The sequence below is a fragment of the Corvus hawaiiensis genome, chromosome 14 (assembly GCF_020740725.1).
Source record: "Corvus hawaiiensis isolate bCorHaw1 chromosome 14, bCorHaw1.pri.cur, whole genome shotgun sequence".
Classification (NCBI taxonomy): Eukaryota; Metazoa; Chordata; class Aves; order Passeriformes; family Corvidae; genus Corvus; species Corvus hawaiiensis.
The window spans coordinates 22,673,720-22,695,296 of record NC_063226.1 but is presented as its reverse complement, the minus strand read 5'-3'; the positions used below and the strand labels follow the sequence as shown (position 1 = coordinate 22,695,296).

Here is a 21,577-nt window from a genome sequence, read left to right as displayed (position 1 = left end):
GGCAGCTGCTCCCGTGCTGTCATGGAGGGGACCAGCGCAAGGTGCCGGCATTGTTCCCGCAGCAGCCACATTCCTGCCACTGCCGGCGGAAATGCCGGAGCGAGCGAAGGCCTGATGCTCCCTGGGGATGGGACAAAGCCTAGGCCTGCCCATCCTCCTCCTTGGGAGGGCACAGGGATCCTTGTGGGGGACCCTGGAGGCTGTTGGGGTGCAGCTCCGGGGGTCTCACACATGCATCAGCCCACCAGGAACATGGGCACTGAGGGATGCTGGTGGTGCCCAGATGGTGGGGCTGGAGGAGCTGGTGGTGTCCCACGGCCACACCGAGCATCCCTTGCCAGCTCTGGGTGGGCGGTGAACTCTCCCTGTTCCCCCCCCAGGGGCATCCAGCGGTCCCCAAGGACCGCAGGGCTCCTGCGACTGCTGCAGCCCTCTCCCAGTGCCCCTGGCATCCCTGCCAAGTGAGCTGGGACCTGCAGACCCCGTCCTTGCCCTGCCGGGACAGACCCTGCTTGCACACACAGGAGCAGGACTGCCCTGTGCCCACTGCCCATGTCCCCAGCACTGCCCTGTGCCCACTGCCCACTCTGCCCCAGCTCCCTGTTGCAGTGCAGGGGCTCTGGCACTGCCGTGGCACACGGGGCACAGGGAGCACGGCCGAGCTCAGCAGCTCCCACCTGCCTGCGGGCAGCAGGCCAGGCCAGGAAGAGCCAGAGATTCCTTAGGTCTCCCGGCTCAGAAGCTTTTCCTCCTTCCATGCTGGCCACAGCCCAACCGGGAGGTCCTCCCTGGCTTCCTCCTTCCAGGCTGGCGCAGGAGGGCTGGGGTCAGGGCTCAGCTGTGCAGCCCCTGGCCACAGCCCAAGCACTTGGGGCTGGGCGATGCCTGGGGGACGTGGGACATCGCTGCCTTGCTGGCACGGCCATGGCAGTCGCTCCTCAGGTCTGCTGGGCCCCCCACTGCCTGTCCTGCCCATGCCCAGGCAGGGACCTCACCAAATTTCTTGGGCAAGGTGCCTGCTGCTGCAGCTGGGGAGGCAAACCACGGGCATTGAGGGGTGGTTTGAAGTGCAGGGGGAGAGCACTCCCAGTTCAAACCAGTAGCAGCAGCACCGTAGGCTGGCAATGGAGGAATGATAACCCCTCCCAGCATCCCAGAGCTGGAGCTGGGGGCATCTGGGAGGGACTGTGGCTGGGGCACCATGTCCCAGCTCTGGGAGGCTGCTGGGGCTGGAAAACTGGGCATGAGGGCCAGGACAGGACTGGGCAGTGAATGGGCAACCCTTGTGCACCCACGCAGACCATCATGGGGGCACCGGCAGTGGCTCCTGGGGGCTTTGTGGGGTGGCTGGCAGTGGCTGATGGGGTGGCCAGCAGGGGTGAAGGTGTGTGGCAGTGGCTTCTGGGGTGGCTGTGAGGCAGGGTGAGGGTGGCAGGGCCTTCCAGGGCCCGCGGGTGGCAGTCGGTGGCTCGCAGGCCCTGTGGGTGGCAGTCAGTGGCTCGCAGGCCATGCAGGGTGGCAGTCGGTGGCTCACAGGCCATGCAGGGTGGCAGTTGGTGGCTCACAGGGCCCGCGGCTGGCAGTCGGTGGCTCGCAGGGCCCGCGGGTGGCGGTGGTGGCTCGCTGGCCGTGCAGGGTGGCAGTCGGTGGCTCGCAGGCCCCGCGGGTGGCAGTGGTGGCTCGCAGGCCATGCAGGGTGGCAGTCAGTGGCTCGCAGGCCCCGCGGGTGGCGGTGGTGGCTCGCAGGGCCCGCGGGTGGCAGTCGGTGGCTCGCAGGCCATGCAGGGTGGCAGTCAGTGGCTCGCAGGCCCCGCGGGTGGCAGTCAGTGGCTCGCAGGGCCCGCGGGTGGCAGTCGGTGGCTCGCAGGCCGTGCAGGGTGGCAGTCGGTGGCTCGCAGGCCGTGCAGGGTGGCAGTGGTGGCTCGCAGGCCGTGCAGGGTGGCAGTGGTGGCTCGCAGGCCCCGCGGGTGGCAGTCAGTGGCTCGCAGGCCCCGCGGGTGGCAGTCGGTGGCTCGCAGGCCGTGCAGGGTGGCAGTGGTGGCTCGCAGGCCCCGCGGGTGGCAGTGGTGGCTCTCAGGCCGTGCAGGGTGGCAGTCGGTGGCTCGCAGGCCCCGCGGGTGGCAGTGGTGGCTCGCAGGCCGTGCAGGGTGGCAGTGGTGGCTCGCAGGCCCCGCGGGTGGCAGTGGTGGCTCGCAGGCCGTGCAGGGTGGCAGTCGGTGGCTCGCAGGCCCCGCGGGTGGCAGTCGGTGGCTCGCAGGCCCCGCGGGTGGCGGTGGTGGCTCGCAGGCCCCGCGGGTGGCAGTCGGTGGCTCGCAGGCCCCGCGGGTGGCGGTGGTGGCTCGCAGGCCGTGCGGCGGGCGCGGTGGCCGCGTGGCGGGAGCGCTGGCACTGGGCCGGGGCGTGCATCCCGCCCGGTCCCGGCGGATGAGCTCATGGAGGCCAGCTGGGTCCCGGCGCTTCCCCAGGCCCCGCTCCCAGCCCAGCTGCAGCCCTTCCGCTCCTCCGCAGCCCCTTAACCCCCTCCCCGCCGGCACTGCCGACCCCTGCCCACAGCCCCGCGCCCGGGGCGTCCCCCTGCAGACACTGCGGGGAGTGCAGGGCCCCGCATGGGCACCGCCTCCCTCAGGGCTCCCAGCCACGGCTGGGGGTGTCCTGTCCCGTGGGGTCCCCTCCCTTCGCAGGGCTCAGCCCCTCCTCCCCACCCGCAGGGTCCTACAGGGACCCTCAGTCCCTGAGCCTTGACCCTCCTGCCCCCCACACGGGCCCTGCTCACACCCAGCCCCGTGGGGTGGGGACACCAAGATGGGGATGCAAGGATGGGGACACGGAGGAGAGGAATGCCAGGGATACCCGGGACAGGGAGGGATAGCAGTGACTGAACACAAGGGACAGGGATGCCCGGGATGGAGGTGGCAGTACCCAGCACTCACAGCTGCCTGGGTGTACAGGGCTGTGGGGCAGCTGCCCAGGGCTGGTGGGGTCAGGGGGAAAGGGAGGATCCAGCAAACCACCCAGAGTGTCCAACAGCAGCAGAGTCATACGGAACCAGTGAGAGCTGTGACCAGGACTGCTGGTGCCCCAGCCCCTCTCCTTGCCCAAGGGACCAGCATCCCTGTGCCCTTCCAGCATCCCCTCCTCCATCTCTCAGCCTCTCTGACCTGTGTTTTCCCGCTCTCCTCGCCAATTCCACAGGCTCAGCACATGGCTTCACTCCTTGCTGAGCACCTTCTCTGCTAGCAGTGGGCTGGGGAAGGGGCTGCCAGCACCCCCAGTGCCTACAGACAGCCCCAGGAGGGAGCAGAGGGACCTGAGATCCCTCCCCACCAGCAGGAGAGCAACCCCTACCTGCCCTTCCAGAAATCAGCATTTACTGAGTTAACAATCATAACTCTTTATTATAAAGATATATTTACATGGAATAAATCTTTACAGACACAGGAGATGATCAGCAGGGCCCAACTCAGAGCCAGGGCCCCTCCTTTGGTGTATGGCAGAGCTGGACAGAGCCCCCAGTGCCCCCCTGCTCCTGCTGTCCCACGGCGTGAAGCAGAGGGGCCCAGGGCCCCAGAGCGTGTCCTGGGTGGGCACCCCACAGCACAGGGGTCCCCGGGAGGGTCTGCCAGCGGGAAAGGGAGGGCAGCTCACCCAGGGTGTGGGATGAGCACCAGGGGAATAAATAGACCCAGGACAAGCTCTGTGCTCCCCCCTGGCGTGGGGGTGACAGACAGGGCTGGGGCAGGACCCCGAGGCAGCTCATGGACCCCTGAGGAGAAGCTGCTCCACCTGACAAAGTGCTTTGCGCAAAGCCCGCGGTCCCAGCGGGCCCATGCCCAAGCCAGCCCCGTGCCCACCGGGACAGGGCATCGTGGCAACCCTGGCCCCTCTGCAGGCAACCCCCTTCCAGCCAGCCCTGGGAGGTGGCGAGGAGGGGCAGAACACACCCACAGTGCCAGACACGGCACCGGGGCCACCAGGAGCAATCGCCGGGAGAAGGTGGGGCCAGCCGAGGGCTTACAGGGGGTACCCCGCGCCCAGGGCCGGAGGATGAGCAGAGCGGGCGAGGACGCGGCGCGAGCGATGGAAGCCGTGTCCATGGAAGGCTGGCGGCAGCCCTGCAACGAGAGCAAGCCCGTGTGAGTTCCCTCATGCACCGTCACACGTTTCCCTGCGTCCCCCACGCCCCACCGCACCTCACCTGGCTCAGAATGGCATGGGCCCCTTGTGGGAGAGCCGGGGCCGGGGCCGCCGGTACCTCCGCCAGCCGCCCTGCCGCTGCCCGGTCCCACGCCGTGCACCCCGCGGCCGCACCAGCCTTCGGGTGAGGCCATCCTGGGCATCCTTCCCGTCCGGCGCCTGCCCCAGTGGCCCTGAGGACACCAGGAACAGCGTTAGCCATGTGTCGCCACGCAGGACAGGGGCAATAGTACCGTGGACTGCCTGGCCCCGGGCCGGCCGGTTTCCTGGATTGTCCCCAACAAGAGCCATCACTGCCAAGTGCTTCCTGTGCCGGGGCGGCCCGGCCACCTGTGCCACGCATGGCCACCTCGTGCGGCCACGGCCACCAGCCTCACTGCGGGGCACGGGGCTGCCCAGCCCCCGCCTTCGGCCACAGCCACCCCCTCCTCTGTGCCACCGAGACCCTCAGCCCTTCACCCTGAGCCGTTCCCCCACATCCCCGTGGTGCCTGGTGCTCCCAGCAGCGATCCCATTTCCCCGGGGCCCTGGAGCCCCTGGCCGGGATGTTCTGGTCCCTGAGCACTGGTCCTGCTCCCCTGGGTGCCTGGCGGAGATGCTCCAGTGCCAGCACTGGTCCTGCTCCCCCGGGGCGTCTGTCTGGGATGCTTTGGTCCCAGCTCCGGTCCCAGCACCGCCAGCCCCACACCCCCGCGGGGCCGGTTTGCAGCCGGGGCCGAGCCCCGCGTGGGTCCCGCTGCGGGACCCGGCGATGCCCCGAGGCTGTCACCGCGGCTCCGGACGTTCCCGCTGTGCTCGGAGGACCGGGTAGTTTTCGGCTCCAAAGTAAGCGCTTTGTGTTTCCGCAGCCCAGCGGATCCCGGCGGTGCGGGCGGGGGTGCCGGTCCCCCCGCGCCCCCCAACCCGCGGCCACCCCGGCGCGGTCTCCACCGTCCCCTCTTCCCGCACTCCCTTCATCCCCCGCTGCCGGCCCGGGTCCCCGCGAGTGTTCCTCTCTCACCGGGGGCGGCCAGGACGAGCCCCAGCAGCAGCAGCAGCAGCAGCAGCGGGGCCAGGAGCCGGCGCGGCGCGGCCATGGCGGGGGGCGGCGGGGGGCGGCGGGGGCGGCCGCCGGGGGAGCCGCATTTGTAGGCGGTGAGAGCCCGGCCCGGCCCCGCCGCCGCCCGTCATCTGGCCCCGGGATGGGGGGAGGTGTCCGCCCTGCCCCGCCCCGCCGCTGGACACCTCCACGGGTTTCCCCCGATCCGTGTTTGCTGCCTGATCCCCTCCCGGCACATCCTCCGGCGGATTCCCCACCCACAGCCCCCTCATCGCGTCCCCAGTGCTCTGAGACCACCCCAGCTTGTCCGGGGACCCCCATCCAGCCCGAATCTGGGACCCACTCCCAGCCTGGCCCCGGCCTCTGTGCCCAGTGCGGCCCTGGACCCCCTACTCAGACTGACTTTGGGACCCACGCATCCACCCTGGTCCAGGACCCCCCACCCATGCTCGTGCTGGGCCCCCAGACCCTAACACTGCTGCCAGCTTGGCCTGGGACCCTATGCAGCCTGGATCCATCCTGCTCCTGGGACACCCCTCCCAGCCCGACCCTCAGATTCTGGGACCCTCCACTGTCCTGCCCCCCCAGCCACAGTCCCCTCCAGCCCCCCCAGCCAGGCAGTGTCTGCAGCGGGTCGGTGCCCACAGCCCCCACTCCAGAGGGGAGGAGGGAGAGAAAACAGGAATGACTTAGAGCCCAGGACGAAGGGAGAGGTGGGAAAAACAGTTAAGGTCTGGGGTTTTTTCTCATTATCCTGCTCTGATTTGATTGGTGATAAATATATAAAAGGGGAGATTTAGATCAGATATTAGGAAGAAATTCTTGGCTGTGAGGGTGGTGAGGCCCTGGCACAGGGTGCCCAGAGCAGCTGTGGCTGCCCCATCCCTGGCAGTGTCCAAGGCCAGGCTGGACATTGGGGCTGGGAGTAACCTGGGACAGTGGGAGGTGTCCCTGCCCATGGCAGGGGGTTGGAACAAGACGGTCTTTAAGGTCCCTTCCAACCCAAACCATTCCATTATTCCATGATTTTATGAAATTCAATTAATTTCCCCAAACTGAGTCTGTTTTAACTGTGCCCGTACCTGGTCACATCCTGGTCCTTATTTCCGTCTTTTCCTTGTATTTTCCCTCCGTGTCCAGTTGAGGAGGGAGTGATCCAGTAGCTTTGGGGACACCTGGCAGCTGGCCAGGGTGAGCCCCCCACAAGGTGGGTGACATCAACCCTCAAGAAGGTGGGTGTCAAGTACACTGCACCCTGGGACAGCCCCTGCCAGCGGGGTGAGGGCGGGTGGTCCCGACAAGGTGTGGGGGCAAAGAGGGGCGGGGGGGGGGCTGTATGGGGGTGTGGGTATATGGGGGGCTGTAGGAGGGGCTGTAGGGGGGTCGGGGTGTATGGGGGGCTGTAGGAAGGGCTGGGGACTGTATTTGGGTTGGGAAGGTTGTAGAGAGGGCTACGGAGGGGTGTGGGGATGTAAGGAGGGGCTGTACCAGGTGTGTGGGCACCATGTCACGGCCGCACACGGGAGGGGCACATCCCCTGAACCTGTTCCAGCCCTGTTGGCTGTGGCCCCTCACCCCAGCCAGGTTCTCCTGCAGCCCCCGCTTCTGGCGCAATGTGGGGTCAGCGCTCCCCTCCAGCGCTGTGCACCCCCAAAGTGGGGGTGCTCCTTCAGGGGGGCCAGGAGCTGCAGCCTCACCCCTGCAGCCCGGCTGCCGAGCTCTGTGGTGCACCCCCGGGCAGGCATCCCCAGGCACACCCTGCCTGCCGGGGCACCTCAGGGATGCTGGCAGCATCCCGGTGCCACCACCGCCTTCCGCATTCCTGCGCCCGCACGCCCTCCCCGCGTCCTGTTTGCCGGGCGCGTCACTCCGGCCTGAGTCACCCCGCGGCCTCTGCAGGTGACGGAAGGCCAACAATAGCCCACAAAGGGAGGATGTCCCCCCAAAGCCTTCCTCCGGCTCGTCTTCGAGGAAACCTCCCGCGGGAGGGACGGGCCCCACCGGACGCACGGCGGACAAGGAGCTTCGTCCTGTTGACGCTGGCTCGGAGCGACACGCGGCCCCGGGGGTCCCCAGGGACGGCCCGTGCCACCCCCGCGCTGGGCGAGGAGGAGGAGGATGCCGTTGAGGATGATGGCACCGGGCTGGCACTGGGTATGATGGCGTTGCAGGGTGGAGCTCAGTGGTGAGAATAAGGAGGGTGGGGACCCCCTCGCCGTGCGGACCCCCTGGGAGTGGGGTGCAGCCGTGGGGTGAGGGGCGCAGCCCCCGCCCCTGGCAGGAACCAGGCAGGGAGGATGAAGCATCATTAACGCGTGTCACTAATGAACAGGATGGCAGCAAAGTGCTGCCTGACTGTCCCCACGCACCGCATCGCATCGTTGGGAAACAATCGCTGCAGCTTTGGTGTCCCCCTCCCACCTGTCCCTGTCCTGCCCCTTATGGGGACCCCCCTCTGCCCCTTCCTGGGTTCCTCTCACAGAGGGGGGACCAGCGGGCGACGGGGACACAGGCAGCCTGAGAGCATTCGTGACATGAGCGTTCCAGGGCTCAGCCGGAGGGACCGGGTGGCGAGGGGACCACCCGGCCCTGCTGCTGCCGGAGCTGCAGGGTGCTTAGGGACAGGACACGGGACAGTGGGACACGGGACAGTGGGACACGGGACAGGGTCTGTGCGGCTCCGGCGCCGTCCTGGTGCCACCTCGTGGTGAGCCCGGTCCCAGTGCCACAGCTGGACAGCCGGAGCGGTGCCACGGCAGGGGGAAAGGTGACACTGCCGGACAGGCGGGCACGGACATACCGGACAGTGTGGGGACGCAGCCGGACAGTCCCTGAGGGGACACAGCCGGACAGGCAGAACAGTGACACAGCCAGACAGCTCAGTGATGTAGCTGGACAGTCAGTGTGGTGACACAGCCAGACAGGCACTGTCCAACAGGCCGTGAAGTGCCACTGGGAAGAGGCGGCAGCAGCTCGGAGGGTTCGTGGTCCCCACACAGACCCAGCTTTGTCCAGCCTCGAGGCCGAGCCTGTGAGAGCTGGGCTGCAGGGACCCCAGGCCCAGGAAGTGGGGCCACATCCCAAAGATCTTCATGGGCTGTGATGAGCAATGATCCTGTAGGGAGTGCTCTAGGAAGACTGGGTGGGGATGTGAGGCTGTGGGGACAAACTTCTTGGCAGGGCCCATTGCAACAGATCAAGGTGGGGTGGTTTTAAATTAAAGAGGGTTGGTGTGGATTAGATACAGGGAGGAAGTTCTTCCCTGTGAGGGTGGGCAGGCCCTGGCACAGGTTGACCGGAGAAGCTGTGGCTGCCCCATCCCTGGAAGTGTCCAATGACAGGCTGGAAGGGGCTTGGAGCAACCTGGGATAGTGGAAGGTGTCCCTGCCCATGGCAGGGGGTCAAAACTAGAGGATCTCTAATGTCCTTTCCAGACCAAACCATGACCTGTCCTGGGTAGGAATGTGCATTCATCCCTGAAGATCTGTGTCCATGCCCGGGATGGACACCTCCAGTGCCTGTGGCAGCAGGTCTGCCCCTCTCCCAGCCCTTCCCTCCACAACCAGAGTCATTAAAGCCGCTGGAAGAACCTGTGCCATCAGTGACGGGCCTCGGGGTCAAGGCTCCTTATGATGAAGATAGTGAGGTTTTAGCAAGGCAGATGCACGGAGGTGCGGAGCTGCTGCACCTGGCAGGACAAAGGGCACATCCCAGCAGGATCCTCCCATGGAGCACAGGGGCTGCTGGTCCCAGGCACTGGACAGGGGCTGGTGCCCACCTGCACAGCTCCATGTCCTGTGGAGGAGGAGGGATGGCCTGGGGGGCTGACTGGCTTGGGGGGCATCTGGCCCTCACCCCAGAGATCCCATGTCAGCTCTCCATAGCTCCAGAACACAGGCGTTCCCCAGGGAGCAAAGCCTTTCTCTGACTTCTCCCTGGCCATCAGGCGGTGCCAGGCTTAGCTGGCACGCTCCCACCTCTGCTCCTGCAGGATCTTTGGACTTTGTGCTGATTTTGCTGTTTGCTTTTATTTAGCAGTGGAATTCGCTTTCCAAAGGGACAGCAAATTCTGCTCCCCACACCCTGTATCTGCTGGGGCCTCGTCCCTCCCATCCCGCATCCCTCTGCCCCTGGGGCAAAGGCTCAGGAGGAGGGACCTGTCACCCACAGTGTCCCCTTGGTGCCTCTGCCAGGGCAGCCATGTGCCCCCCGCTCTGGATCGCAGCCTGGGCGCTCCTGCTTCACGGTATGGCCAGCGGTGGGCTGGGCACTGGGGTGGGACGGCACATCTGCGACCTCCAGGAGCCACATACGGAGAGCGTGGGATGTCCCAGCCACAGCTCTGGGGGAAGCAGGGGTGGGTCCACCCCGGGGTAGGAGCCAGCCTGTGTCATGGGGCTCACCCTGCCCAGCTGCCCCAGGGATGGGCCCGGGGCAGGTGACAGGTCAGGAGCAGACCTCCAGGGTGCAGAGACAAGGTACCCAAGGCCTCTCATGCTGAGTATGACCCCATCCTGCATTATCCCATGGACCCAAGCCTTGTGCCCTTGGCCAAGGTGAGAAGCCAGGTGCCAGCTGGTGATGGAGAGCCCAGGGAGTGGTGGTGGGACCCTGTGCCAAGCAACCCTGGGGAGAGACCGGGTCCGGCTGGACACAGCCCCACCATCAGCCAGCTCCTTCCACGGCCCCAGCGCTGGGATGCTCCTGGCAGGCTCCTGGCAGCCCCTCTGTGCTCCGTGCTGGGCACCAGCTGCTCCCTGTGATGATCCCACTGTGCCATAGGCACCGGCAGATTTAATTCCTCTTGAACCAGGGGATGACGTTGGTTTTCACCCACTGTTCCTGGGGCTAAAAACACTGAGTTTTGTAAAAAGCCCCAAAGCTGGGCTGGCTGGCATTTGGGGCTGGGGACGAGGGTCACAGCTGCCTGGGGCGGTTCCGGGCTGGAGCAAAGGGCCAGCAGGCCCCCAGGCTGTGGCCTGAGGCTCCCGGGTGTCGCCGTGCCCACAGGCTGTGCTGCAGGGCGGGTGCCACAGGCTCCTTCCACCAGGAATGACATCCGGGACTGCTCCGTGGACCCACCGGTGAGCCCCGCCCTGCTCCCCCTCCCTGTTCCTGAGACCCCCGGCATGGGGTCCCCCCCAGTCCCAGCACGTCTCCCTGTGCCACCAGTACCTGCCACCGACGGCCACCAACACGACGGCGCGTCTGGCCGCGCTGCGGGGTACCATGCGGACCCACGGCGCCCTCGCCTACATCGTGCCCTCCACGGATGCCCACATGGTAAGGCAGGAGTCCCCCCGCGCCCCCGGGGAGCCGCTCCCCGCCGGCGCCCACAGCCACCTCTCACGGCTCCATCCCGGCTCCAGAGCGAGTACATCTCCGAGCGGGACGCGCGGCTGGGCTGGCTCACCGGTTTCACCGGCTCTGCAGGTGAGGGCATCCCCCAAACCCTGCTGCTCCTCATTCCCGGAGATCCACGCACATGGCATGGTCCCACTCCCTGAGAGCCTCTGGGGGTCCCTGCCAGCTGCAGGGAGAGAGAGAGAGGTGAGCCTGAGCCCCCACTCCTGTCCCAGGCACTGCTGTGGTGACGCAGGACAAGGCTGCCCTGTGGACTGACAGCCGCTACTGGACCCAGGCAGAGCGGGAGCTGGACTGCAACTGGGAGCTGCAGAGGACAAGTCAGTGGGGGCAGGACGGGGGCTGCTGAGTCTCCCCGCTCCCAGGAGCCCCCCAACCCCTGCCACAGCCTCCTCTGGGCTCAGCGCAGGCTGGGACGCAGCACAAACTCGTGGTGCCACCCCAGCTCTCCCCTGCAGCCTCCATCGAATCCATCGGGATGTGGATCCTGAAGGCGGTTCCTGCGGGGGGGAATGTCAGCTTGGACCCCTTCCTCTTCTCCATCGGTAGGGCTGGCTAACACTGGGGGTCACCCTGTCCACGGGAGGGCAGCCCCTGGGTGCAGATTTACCAGGAGCCCCAACCTGCGGGCTGCTCACCCCCCAGACACCTGGAACAGCTACAGCCGGGTTCTACACGGCTCCGGCCGGACCCTAATCCCCCTCGAGACCAACCTTGTGGATCAGGCATGGGGTGACCAAAGACCCCTTCCCTCCTCCACCGAGATCTACAGCCTCCCAGCAGAGTTCACAGGTCTGACCCCAGACCCCACAGGTCTGATCTCCCACAGCTGCTGGGTGGGCGCTCACCCACAGCCTGGGGCTGCGGTGGTCCCTGCACTGAGCTGACCGCTTGCCCGACTCCCAGGGAGCAGCTGGCAGGAGAAGGTGGCCAGGATCCGGCAGCGGATGGAGCAGCACGTGCGACGCCCCACAGCCGTGCTGCTGTCGGGGCTGGAGGAGACGGCCTGTAAGTACCCAGGTGCCGTGGTGCTGCCATGGCAGGTGCCGTGGGCTCGAACCCTGGGGCTGGGAGGGCAGTGGCGGTCACAGGCATGGAGGTCTCGTTCCTGGCAGGGCTCTTCAACCTCCGTGGAGACGACATCCCCTACAACCCCGTCTTCTACTCCTACACCCTCCTGACCAACACAACCATAAGGTGGGCAGCATGTCCCTGTGGGCACGGGGCATGGAAGGGGCTCACCACCCACCCCCCTTCCACCCTTCCTTTCCTGAGCCAGCCCCCATGGGGTTCTCCTCTCAGCCCCGTTGCCCCCAGCCCCAGAGCCACCACATCCTGCCATGCCCAGCCCCACCGACTGTCCCTCTGAGACACACATCTTTCCCAATCCATCCCCCGGCTCCCAGCCCAGGGCACGGCACACTCCCTTTCCTCACAGCCTGAGTTCCTCCCATTCCCAGCCCAGCATTCCCTCTGAGCCCCCCAGGTCCCTCCTCTCTGCCGGGCTTGGGGGGAACCAAAGGCAGCAGGTGACCACCACATCTCTGCCTGCCCCGTCCCGCTCCCTCCCCAGCCTGTTCGTGGAGGGCTCCCGGCTCTCGGTGGCGGCGCGGGAGTCCCTGCGCTCGGGCTGCCCGGGGCCGCTCTGCGTGGAGCTGCAGGAGTACGGGCAGGTGAGCGCCCACCTGCGCCGCTACACCCAGGGCAACGTCACCGTGTGGCTGGGCACCGAGTACACCACCTACGGCCTCTACGGCATCATCCCCCAGGTGGGCACCGACCTGGCCATGGGGCACGTGGCTCCTGCAGGCACGGGGAGAGCCCCATGTCACCGCGTTGGGGCTGCCCCTGGGGCCTGAGGGGACAGGCAGCTGTGCCACCTCCTGCCTGCCCTCGCAGGAGAAGCTGCTGGAGGAGAACTACTCGCCTGTCATGATGGCCAAGGCTGTGAAAAATGTCCATGAGCAGGAGATGCTGCGAGCTGCCCACGTAAGGGCTGTCCCCCTCCCCACAGTCCCCTGCAGACTGGGGGCAGACCGGAGGAAGCGGGGTGCTGATGCCCCCTCCCCGGTGCCCCCGGGCACCCCCAGGTCCGGGACGCGGTGGCCGTCATCCAGTACCTGCTGTGGCTGGAGAAGACAGTCCCGCAGGGGCAGGTGGACGAGTTTTTGGGGGCTCAGCACATCAATGCACTTCGCTGGTCAGTGCTGCCCCCCAGGCCTACCTTGCCCAGCAAAGGGCAGCCGGGGACCCCCAGCACCTCCCTGCCTCCCTGCTGCCTTCCAGGGCCCAGGAGCACAGCCGCGGGCCCAGCTTCCAGACCATCTCGGCCAGCGGGCTCAACGCGGCGCTGGCCCACTACAGGTATGGCTGGGGCAGTGGTGGGCAGTGGGCAGGGGGCAGTGGGCAATGGGCAGCTGGGAGAGGGCTCTGACCCCCCTCCCCTCGCAGCCCCTCCAATGGCAGCAGCCGGACGCTGTCTGCGGGCGAGATGTACCTCTTCGACACCGGAGGGCAATATCTGTGCGTAGCTTTGACCAGAGACCCCCCCAACAGCCCCACATCCGGGGGCCCCCAAAGCCAGCGCTGGGGCTGCATCAGCCCCGTTCATGACCCCCCTTTGCAGGGACGGGACAACAGACATCACTCGGACAGTGCACTGGGGTGAGCCCACCCCGCTGCAGAAGGTACCAGCCCCTCCCATGTCAGCCAACATCTCCCTGCACTGCCCAGCACCCCCTGCACTGCCCAGCACTCCCCGTGGCACTCAGCACCACAGTCCCGGCCAGGGCTGGATGTGCAGGGGTGAGTGTCTGGGTACCACTCTGCTCACCCCCTACCCTGCCCCACAGGAAGCCTACACCCGTGTGCTGATGGGCAACATTGACCTCTCCCGCCTCGTCTTTCCGTCACACACAGCAGGTGGGTGCCAAACCCAGCACTGGCCCTGCACAGAACCCCTGGCACAGGGAGCAGGAGGGCACTGGGGGGCCTCATAAACTCCGTGGCCCCTATCCCACCTCTTCATTCCCCAGGGAGAACGGTGGAGTCCTTCGCCCGCCGGGCGCTCTGGGACGTTGGACTCAACTACGGCCACGGGACTGGCCATGGCATCGGCAACTTCCTCTCAGTCCACGAGTGTAGGTGCCACCAGCACTGGTGCTGGGTATGTGGGCTGAGCTACGGGGACAGGGATGAGGACAGGAGCTTGCTGGGGGCTTCTAATCACCCAGCAGAGCCTCTCCAAGGGGCAGGGGAATCCCTACTTGCAGCATGTTGTGGTTTTTGCCAGGGTGGACCCATGATCCTTGCCAGGGTGACTATGTGGTCCTTGCTGGGACGATCCTATGATCCCTGCAGAGGTGGTCCCAAGGTCCTTACTGGGATGATCCTATCAGTGGTCCTTGTCAGGATGGCCCCACAGTCCTTGCCTTGGTGGTTCTGTGGTCCTTGCTGGGGTGTCCCTGCAGCACATGCCGTCCCCAGAGCTCTAACCCACCCTATGTCCCTGCAGGGCCCGTGGGCTTCCAGTCCAACAACGTGCCGCTGGAGGCCGGCATGTTCACCTCCATCGGTATGTCCCGGCACCCTGGCGGCACCCCGGCTCTCTGGGACAACCCTGGGCACAGAGCTCAACCAGGGATGGGGTGTCAGCTCTCAGCCCCACTCAGGGGCCAGATCCAGCCCTGCTGGGGTGGGCTGGGGAAGCCTCTGGGGTTGGGGGCTCATGAGGCATCTTCCTGGCCCTCAGAGCCCGGCTATTACCAGGATGGAGAGTTTGGGATCCGCATTGAGGATGTCGTCCTTGTCGTGGAGGCACAGACAGAGGTAGGGCGATGGGGATGGGGTGACAGGGGGGACAGGGGTGGCACAGCGTGGGGGCCTGCATCGAGTCAGGGGTGAGGGCAACTCTCAGGGGGTTGGGGACACCCCAATGACGCCGCTCTATGGCAGCACCAGAGCGGGGAGACGCCTTTTCTGACCTTCGAGATGATGTCCCTGGTGCCCTATGACCGCAACCTCATCGACCTCAGACTCCTGTCCCCAGAGCAGGTACGGAGGTGTGCTCAGGGTGGGGAGCAGAGCAGGGATGCGAGGTCAGCACAGGGGGCTGGGGGGGTGGATGCAGCAAAAAGCCAGAACCATGCCATGAGGCTGGAGTGGGTAAATGAGGATAGAGCAGGGATGGATGTGTGGATGAAGAGGGACAATGAGCTCTGCAGGTGGGGCCAGTGGTCGGGCTGTGGGGCAGCTGGACGGGGAGGGCCAAAGGGGGGGCGGCATCCAGGCCGCCCCCCCCGCAGCTCCCCGTGGTGCCTGGGTGCAGATCCGGTACCTGAACTCCTACTACGAGAGGATCCGGGCGCACGTGGGGCCGGAGCTGCGGCGGCAGCGGCTGGAGGAGGAGTACGAGTGGCTGCAGAAGAGCACCCAGCCCTTCCCGGTGAACGGCGCCGGCACCGCCGCCGCGGGAACGCTGGTCCTCGCCTCGCTGCTCTCGGTGCTGCTCGGTGGGCTGGGGGCCTGAGCCCGCACCGATGGCCCCTCCACCCCCTCCCAGCACGGCCGGGTCTTCCCCCGTGCTCACTTCCTCGTTTTGTTGGATTCTATTTGCTCGTTTGTGATTAAACATGAGCAAGGCGGGCCCTGCTGTGCCCGATGTGCTGAGCGCTGCCTCGACGGCCGGTGTAGGGCTGCAGTCCGGCCCCTAACTCCCTCCTGTGACCCTACTTGTGCCCTCTGTCCAGCCCTGGGGCGACCAAGCCAATGCCGACAGTGAGAAGATGGATCTGGGCAGATTGTAATTCTGGGGCAGAAGATGGAGGATTTGGAGTGAGAAGGTGCAGGGCAGCCAGCACAACCAGGGATGTCCCCACGGGTGCCAGCAGCGGGGTGACCATAAGCATGTCCCACCTGGGTGTGATGCCGAGCCGGGGGGACCTGAAATAACGGGGGCATCCCCGACCAAGTGTCACGCAGAGGGCTTGGCTATCACGTCCCAGCAGGATGAGCAGGCACGACAGAGGGGTTGGGGACTGTCACCTTTTGCATTGGGGGACACACGCTGCCCATCTGCAGATGGCCAAGGGGCAGCAGCACCGAGGGGCAGCAGCACCGCCGAGGGGAGGCAGGGCAGGGGCAGCGTCACGGAGGGGCAGCGCTGCCGAGAGGTGCAGGGCACAGACACCGTTCCCACCCAGGGGCCCCGGGCAGGGCAGCAGCTCGGTGGAGGGTTTCCTTCCTCCTACCCCAGCCCGCGCCTCGGCAGCCACCCTGAGCACGGCTGCAAGCGCCTCTCATGTGACCGCCAGCTTCCTGTGCGCTCCCGGCTCGGTGCCGGTGCCGCGGGTCGGGACGTGCTCGGCGCTGCCGGACGCTGCCCTCGCCACCGGCCCCCGCGCCATGCTCCGCCGCAAGCCCTCCAACGCCGGGGACAAGGAGCCGGGACACAGGAAGGTGAGTGCTGGCGGCATCCAGCTGCCCTCAGCACCGCAGATGTCCCGGCACATCCAGAGCTGTTCCAGCCTGGGCTGCCGGGGGATGCTGAGCAGCAGAGCTGGTGCCAGGGGGCTGGGACAGCGTGGCAGCGGCCCTGCCATCGGTCCGTCTCTGCTGCCACCAGCCACTGTGGCCTCGCCAGTGCGTGGTCCTGGCCTTGTCCACCTCCCACTCTGGCTTCCATCCCGTTGGGATGGGTGGCTGGGATGCACAGCCCCCGGGGTCAGCGTGGGTGCCAGCTGGGGTGCCGGTGGGACCCGTGGGGCTGTGCTGGGGGACGCTGTGCCCCCCCCCCCCATGGCCTCGCCAGGCGTGGGCGGCCGCCCGTCATTTCCTGGGGGCCATGGCTGTGCAAGGTGCTGCGGTCGGGCTGCAGCTCCGTCACGTGCGGCAGCCGCTTCCTCCGGCAGCACCGCTCCGAGACGGGAGCCACGGGAGCCACGGGAGCCACGGGAGCCACGGGAGCCACGGGAGCCCCAGCTGCCGGTGCCACGGCCTCTCGAGAGCCCCGTGCGTGGCACGGCCATGTGCCACCCTGTGGCTGAAGTCACCAGTGGGGCCCAAACTGGCTCCTCATCCCCCGCCAGGTCTCGCACCAGCTGGCACTTCAGCTCTTGCCAAGCTTTGCTGGGCTGGCATCAGCATCAGTAAGTCACCGCGGGGAGCAGGGGCAGTGCCTGGTACGGGGTCCTGCCCATGACAGGCACACTCCCTGCTCTGGCAGCTCCTCCGTGCTGGCGAGCTCCCGCAGGAAATCTGGGTGAAGTCCCCCTCCCTGCACCGCGGTGGCCCATCCAGCCCGGGCAATCCCAGTGGGCATCCCCTGCCCTTGCCCAGCCACAGCCAGTCTCACTTCCCCCTCCCTGCCCTGCGCCGGGAGAGCCCGGCCGCCCTGACTCACATCCCACTGCCGGGCCCTCCATGGCTCCTCCAGCCCCAGGGCAGCGGCTTTCCCAGCTGCAGAGCTGTCCTGTCTCAGCAGTGAAGCCCTGGGGGGGTTCGGTGCACCTGGATCGGGTGGATTCAGGGCACTGGGGTGGGAGCAGGGCAGAAGCCAGCATCCCCTCTGCACGGATGCACCTGGAGCCGGCCCTGCCGCATAAAGCCACTGCGGATGGGCAGCTGGGTGACACACTGAGAGCCAGCCCTCTGCAAGGAACGGCAAAACCGAGTGCTTAGGGATGTGAGGGGCGAATGAGGAGGAGAATAAAGAGGGGACAGCACAGGGCCAGGCTGTGCAGGGCTGGGAAGGGCCTCAGCCATCACAGGAGCTGGCAGAGCTGCTTGAGAACGGAAATCCCTGGTGGTGGTGGTGGCAGCAGAGCGAGCACCGTGGTGTGTGCTCCGAGGGCCTCAAGAGGGCTGGCGGTGGCAGCCGAGCTCAGCGTGCCCCAATGTGAGCACGCTGGTGCTGGCATCCAGGGATGAGGGACACCTGGGACCATGTGGCTGTGCTGGCACCAAGGGCGCTCCTGGCGTGGAGACACCCTTCTGTGTGAGACAGGCACCTGAGGCCAGGGAGAGGAAGGCGGGCAGGGGGCACAGGAAAGAATGGAAGGGGAGGGGATGGAGAGGTGTGCCAGGACTGAGCTCCAAAACCAGCTTTGATGGCTTAGGCATGGAGGTGGCACCAAGCCAGCTGGGGATGCTGAGGGTGTGCTCTCTGGGCTGTGTGGTGACACTCACAGGCGGAAAACACGGAAACTTTCAGTCCTGGAGCTGACCCTGTGGGTAGCAGCAGGGACATGGCTGCTCTGGTGCTACCAGCCCTTCACTGCCTGCCCACCTGTGCTGAGAGGAGCTGCGGCACTGCAGAGCCCTGTGTCCCCCCATGTCCTGGCCCATGTGCCAGCGTGGCAACATGGCACAGCCCTGGGCTGCTCCCAGCATGGCAGTGCCAGGCTCCACACCAGAGCATCCCTGCCCTCGGAATGCTGTGCCAAGCAGCTGCACAGGCACCGAGAGCTCCGCATCCCAGGTTGGGGAGTTCACGGCACACGGCAGCTCCTGGAAGAGGGCAGACAGGAAAGGCTGTGCCAGCCAAAAACTCCTCCCAGCACTGGCATCACCCTGGGATGGGCAGAGCAGCCCAAAGGGAGGAGAGGAACTGGGGCAGGGGATGCAGGAAGAAGCCCTCACACCTTTCCATCTCCCCCCTCACACCTCTGCCCCTGCTTCCAGCTTTCCCTACAGCGTTCCAGCAGCTTCAAGGACTTCAGCAAGTCCAAGGTCAGCTCCCCCGTGTCAAACGAGGAGTTCAGCCTGGAGGAGAACGTGAGTTCCCAGCATGCCTGGGGCAGCAGCACCCCTTGACACATCCTGCTCCCCCGGGAACAGCCCATTTCAGAGCTGGTTTCCCAAAACTCCTGGTCTTACCAGTGGCCCAGGTGTCACGGAGCAGCCCCAGGGTGCCAGCCTTGCTGGGATTTGGGGTCTCACAGCCCTGTGTGACCCTGCCGAGGCTTGCCCCGCGTGGGGGGCTCTGCCTTCACTCTCCATCCCCCTGGCAGATCCCTGAGGATGATGCCAGCAGTGCCAGTCCCGAGGATGCCGGGCGGAGCAGCGGGACGAAGCTGGGCAGGAAGTGGCGGGCGGTCATCTCCCGCACCATGAACCGCAAGATGGGCAGGATGGCCGTGAGAGCGCTGGCCGAGGGGAAGGTGAGCGGGGCTGTGGGGACGCGGACAGGTGAGTGGGGGACAGGTCCCCCTCCCTCGGCCTGACCCCGGTACCCCCAGCAGGGAGAGGTGGAGGAGGAGGGGTCCCCATGCCCCCTGTCCCCAGCCAGCAGCACGGAAGAGCGGAGCCATGACAAGGTGCCCCTGTCGTACCTGGAGCTGGAGGAGGAGGAGGACGGGCGCCCAGCCCTCAGACGCCAGATGTCCAGCGGTGAGGCCGGCCCCGACAGGACACTGGCCCCGCGTCTCCAGCCGGGCGCATCCTGACCCCCTCCTCTCTGCAGGCAGCGACCTTCCCAGCCCTGCCGATCCTGGGGACAGCCGGCGGCTGGAGGAGACTGTCCCAGCCTACACCGGCCCCTTCTGCGGCCGGGCCCGTGTCCACACCGACTTCACCCCCAGCCCCTACGACAAGGACTCCCTGAAGCTGCGGGTGAGCCCCTGGGGAGGGAGGGAGGGTGGCTGGGGACACCCCTGAGGTGGGGGTGTTCCCCAAGGCTGCACCCACCGCCATCCCATGTCCCTCGGCCTAGAAAGGGGACATCATTGGCATCATCGAGAAGCCGCCTGTGGGCACCTGGACGGGGCTGCTCAACAACAGGGTGGGCTCCTTCAAGTTCATCTACGTGGATGTGATCCCTGAGGAGACAGTCCCTGCCCGCAGGAGCCGGGGCTCCAGCCGGAACAAGCGCCTCAAGCCCAAGACCCTCCATGAGCTGCTGGAGCGCATCAACCTGCAGGTGGGGGACAGGGGCCGTGGGGGACAGCAGCACCCAGCTGTGACCGGCGTGCCAGCACTGGGACCACCCCCTCCCCTTCACTGTCCCCCGCCCGCGGGGGTCCCTCCACCAAGCACCCAGGGGCACAGAGGGGACACATGGGGCATTTCTGGGTAACGTGGGGGCAGGTGCCCACCATGGACCCACGCTGAGGCGGGAGCCACAGGCCAGCACTGGGGGTCAGGGGAGGGAGCCAGGGGAGCCACCCGAGCCCCGCTCACCCCTGCCCACGCCCCCCACCCAGGAGCACACCCCCACCCTCCTGCTGAACGGGTACCAGACCCTGGAGGACTTCAAGGAGCTGCGGGAGACCCACCTGAACGAACTGCACATCACGGACCCCCAGCACCGCGCCAAGCTGCTGACGGCCGCCGAGCTCCTCCTGGACTACGACAGTAAGAGTCCTGGGGAGGGGTGGGAGACCCCCCAGTCCTGGGGAGGGGTGGCAGACCCCCCGACAGGGCACCCCAGCAGCACCACTAATGCCACGGCCCCTCTCTCAGCAGCCAGCGAGCCGGAGGATGCTGACACCTCCGAAGCCCTGCCATCGCCCTCAGGGCCCAAAGGAGACATTCCTCGGGACTCCGGCTGCTTTGAGGGATCAGAGACCCTGGATGGCAGCCGGGAGGAGGCCGAGCTGAGGGGTCCCGAGGAGCAGCTGGGGGCTGTCTCCATGGCAGAATCCCCCTGAGCCCGCCGGCACTGCCGCTTCCCGCTCTGGCCCTAACAGTGGGGTGGACTGGAGGGGATGGCTGCTGGTAGGGGACAGGGGAGCACCAGTGGTGGCACCTCGGGGCCCAGCTCGGCCCCTGCACCAGAGCCAGATGCTGGGTGGGCACAAGGAGCCCCAGGACATTTTGCACGGCACTGCCTGGCACCACTGCCAGGGGCTCTGGGCACGCCGGGGCACCGCGCTCCCCGCCAGGACACCACAGGCATTGGCTGCCTTTTCCCAGGTTTGCCAGCAGGCTCAGGAAGGGAGCTGGGGAGGAAAGCTGTGTCTGCAGGCAACTAAAGCCTTCCCAGGACACTGACACTTCCCAGCATGGACACACGGAGACCCCCCTCACCCGCCGTGGGCGACAGCAAGATGCAAATAACACAGCTAAGACACACTGGAAGCGTGAGATGGAGAGGCCTGGAAAGACACAGGGAAGGGGGAAGAGGCAGCTGGCTTGGGGCAGTACAGACACACAGGGGCTACAGCTCAGCCATTTTCAAACCAATTAAGTTTCCTTCATTGTTTTAAAATAAAAAAAAAATAATAATAAGAAAAAAAAAAAAAAAGAACACCCAACCCTCACCCAACCCCTTCCTTGCTTCTGGAGACCCTGACCCGTGCAGGCGGGTCCCGGCAGGCAGCACTCCACACACCGCGTGGAACAGGGAGCAGCAGAGCCAAAAAATACACTTTTTCACACTGAATTGGAGATTTGGTCAGTAGCGTGTTGGGGTGACTCCCACGGGGTGGGGCGCAGGACCCCTGTCCCCGGGGGATGGAACAGGATGGGGCTGGGCTGGCTGCGGGGCCGTGGCAGGGAGGCCGGGGCTCCTTCCCTGGCACACTCCAGCTGGGAGCTGCTGTGGCAGCTCTGCCCTCTCACCCGGGACAGGGGGCAGTGCAGGTGCCGCTTTAACACCGCACCTCATCCAGGGCCAGCGGCAAGGAGCGAGCTGGGAGGCACAGGGAGGCTCCAGAGGGAGCAGGGTCCCGGCTGCACCCGCTCCTCACCACTGCTGAGAGCAGGGTGGCACGAGAGGCCAGGGAGGGAGCAGCAGCCATTTCCCACTGCCAGGCAGGAGCATCACGGACACACACACGGGACTGGCCAGGCAGGACACCCTCCACCTGCCACCACCCACCGCACGCCTGCGGGGAGAACGGGAGCGCCCAGTGCTTGTGGCGTGGGATGCGGAGCTGCCGGGGCACGGAATGGCCTCTCCTCTACCAGCAGCCTCTGTGGGGACCCCACAGGTGTGAGGGTCCTGCCAGTGCAGGATGGGGGCTGTGGAGCGGGGGGAGC

At 66.5% G+C, this 21,577-nt stretch overlaps 3 protein-coding genes across 6 annotated transcripts; 2 read left to right on the top strand and 1 right to left on the bottom strand.

Annotated features, from left to right (window-relative positions):
- Positions 1-3,396: 3,396 nt before the first annotated feature.
- Positions 3,397-5,270, bottom strand: APLN (apelin). The gene is made up of 3 exons (XM_048318830.1): positions 5,195-5,270; positions 4,196-4,367; positions 3,397-4,112 (listed from the first exon to the last, which is right to left on the bottom strand). The coding sequence occupies exons 1-2, from the start codon at positions 5,268-5,270 to the stop codon at positions 4,201-4,203; spliced, it is 243 nt and encodes an 80-aa protein (XP_048174787.1). The 3' UTR covers positions 3,397-4,112; positions 4,196-4,200.
- A 1,833-nt stretch (positions 5,271-7,103) lies between these two features.
- On the top strand, positions 7,104-15,241 carry XPNPEP2 (X-prolyl aminopeptidase 2). 2 transcript variants are annotated; one of them, XM_048319366.1, is made up of 22 exons: positions 7,104-7,387; positions 8,668-9,479; positions 10,244-10,317; positions 10,406-10,516; positions 10,603-10,666; positions 10,813-10,917; positions 11,056-11,142; positions 11,243-11,389; positions 11,504-11,605; positions 11,713-11,794; positions 12,171-12,366; positions 12,497-12,586; positions 12,688-12,797; positions 12,884-12,961; positions 13,049-13,120; positions 13,224-13,284; positions 13,450-13,519; positions 13,633-13,737; positions 14,112-14,171; positions 14,349-14,425; positions 14,552-14,650; positions 14,925-15,241. In XM_048319366.1, exons 2-22 carry the CDS (start codon positions 9,434-9,436, stop codon positions 15,123-15,125), a joined length of 2,037 nt encoding a protein of 678 aa, XP_048175323.1. In that variant the 5' UTR covers positions 7,104-7,387; positions 8,668-9,433; the 3' UTR covers positions 15,126-15,241. The 2 variants fall into 2 exon arrangements, with proteins under 2 accessions (XP_048175323.1, XP_048175322.1); XM_048319365.1 differs by lacking the exon at positions 7,104-7,387 and having other exon boundaries at positions 8,591-9,479.
- Positions 15,242-15,876: 635 nt separating this feature from the next.
- Positions 15,877-20,978, top strand: SASH3 (SAM and SH3 domain containing 3). Of its 3 annotated transcripts, none has more exons than XM_048319107.1 (8): positions 15,877-16,054; positions 18,278-18,370; positions 18,607-18,756; positions 18,838-18,985; positions 19,059-19,207; positions 19,308-19,514; positions 19,798-19,948; positions 20,057-20,978. In XM_048319107.1, the coding sequence occupies exons 1-8, from the start codon at positions 16,001-16,003 to the stop codon at positions 20,242-20,244; spliced, it is 1,140 nt and encodes a 379-aa protein (XP_048175064.1). In that variant the 5' UTR covers positions 15,877-16,000; the 3' UTR covers positions 20,245-20,978. The 3 variants fall into 3 exon arrangements, with proteins under 3 accessions (XP_048175064.1, XP_048175063.1, XP_048175062.1); XM_048319106.1 differs by having other exon boundaries at positions 18,835-18,985; positions 20,060-20,978; XM_048319105.1 differs by having other exon boundaries at positions 15,878-16,054; positions 18,835-18,985.
- Positions 20,979-21,577: the final 599 nt, after the last annotated feature.

Excerpts from the sequence above, each read along its gene's own strand:
- SASH3 (XM_048319105.1), top strand. The coding sequence starts at position 16,001 with ATGCTCCGCCGCAAGCCCTCCAACGCCGGGGACAAGGAGCCGGGACAC. Across the intron at positions 16,055-18,277 it reads AGGAGCCGGGACACAGGAAG|CTTTCCCTACAGCGTTCCAG; the intron begins GTGAGTGCTGGC and ends CCCTGCTTCCAG. Across the intron at positions 19,515-19,797 it reads TGGAGCGCATCAACCTGCAG|GAGCACACCCCCACCCTCCT; the intron begins GTGGGGGACAGG and ends CCCCCCACCCAG.
- APLN (XM_048318830.1), bottom strand. The coding sequence starts at position 5,270 with ATGGCCGCGCCGCGCCGGCTCCTGGCCCCGCTGCTGCTGCTGCTGCTG. Across the intron at positions 4,368-5,194 it reads GCTCGTCCTGGCCGCCCCCG|GGCCACTGGGGCAGGCGCCG; the intron begins GTGAGAGAGGAA and ends TGGTGTCCTCAG.
- XPNPEP2 (XM_048319366.1), top strand. The coding sequence starts at position 9,434 with ATGTGCCCCCCGCTCTGGATCGCAGCCTGGGCGCTCCTGCTTCACG. Across the intron at positions 13,520-13,632 it reads CTTTCCGTCACACACAGCAG|GGAGAACGGTGGAGTCCTTC; the intron begins GTGGGTGCCAAA and ends TTCATTCCCCAG. Across the intron at positions 14,651-14,924 it reads GACTCCTGTCCCCAGAGCAG|ATCCGGTACCTGAACTCCTA; the intron begins GTACGGAGGTGT and ends GCCTGGGTGCAG.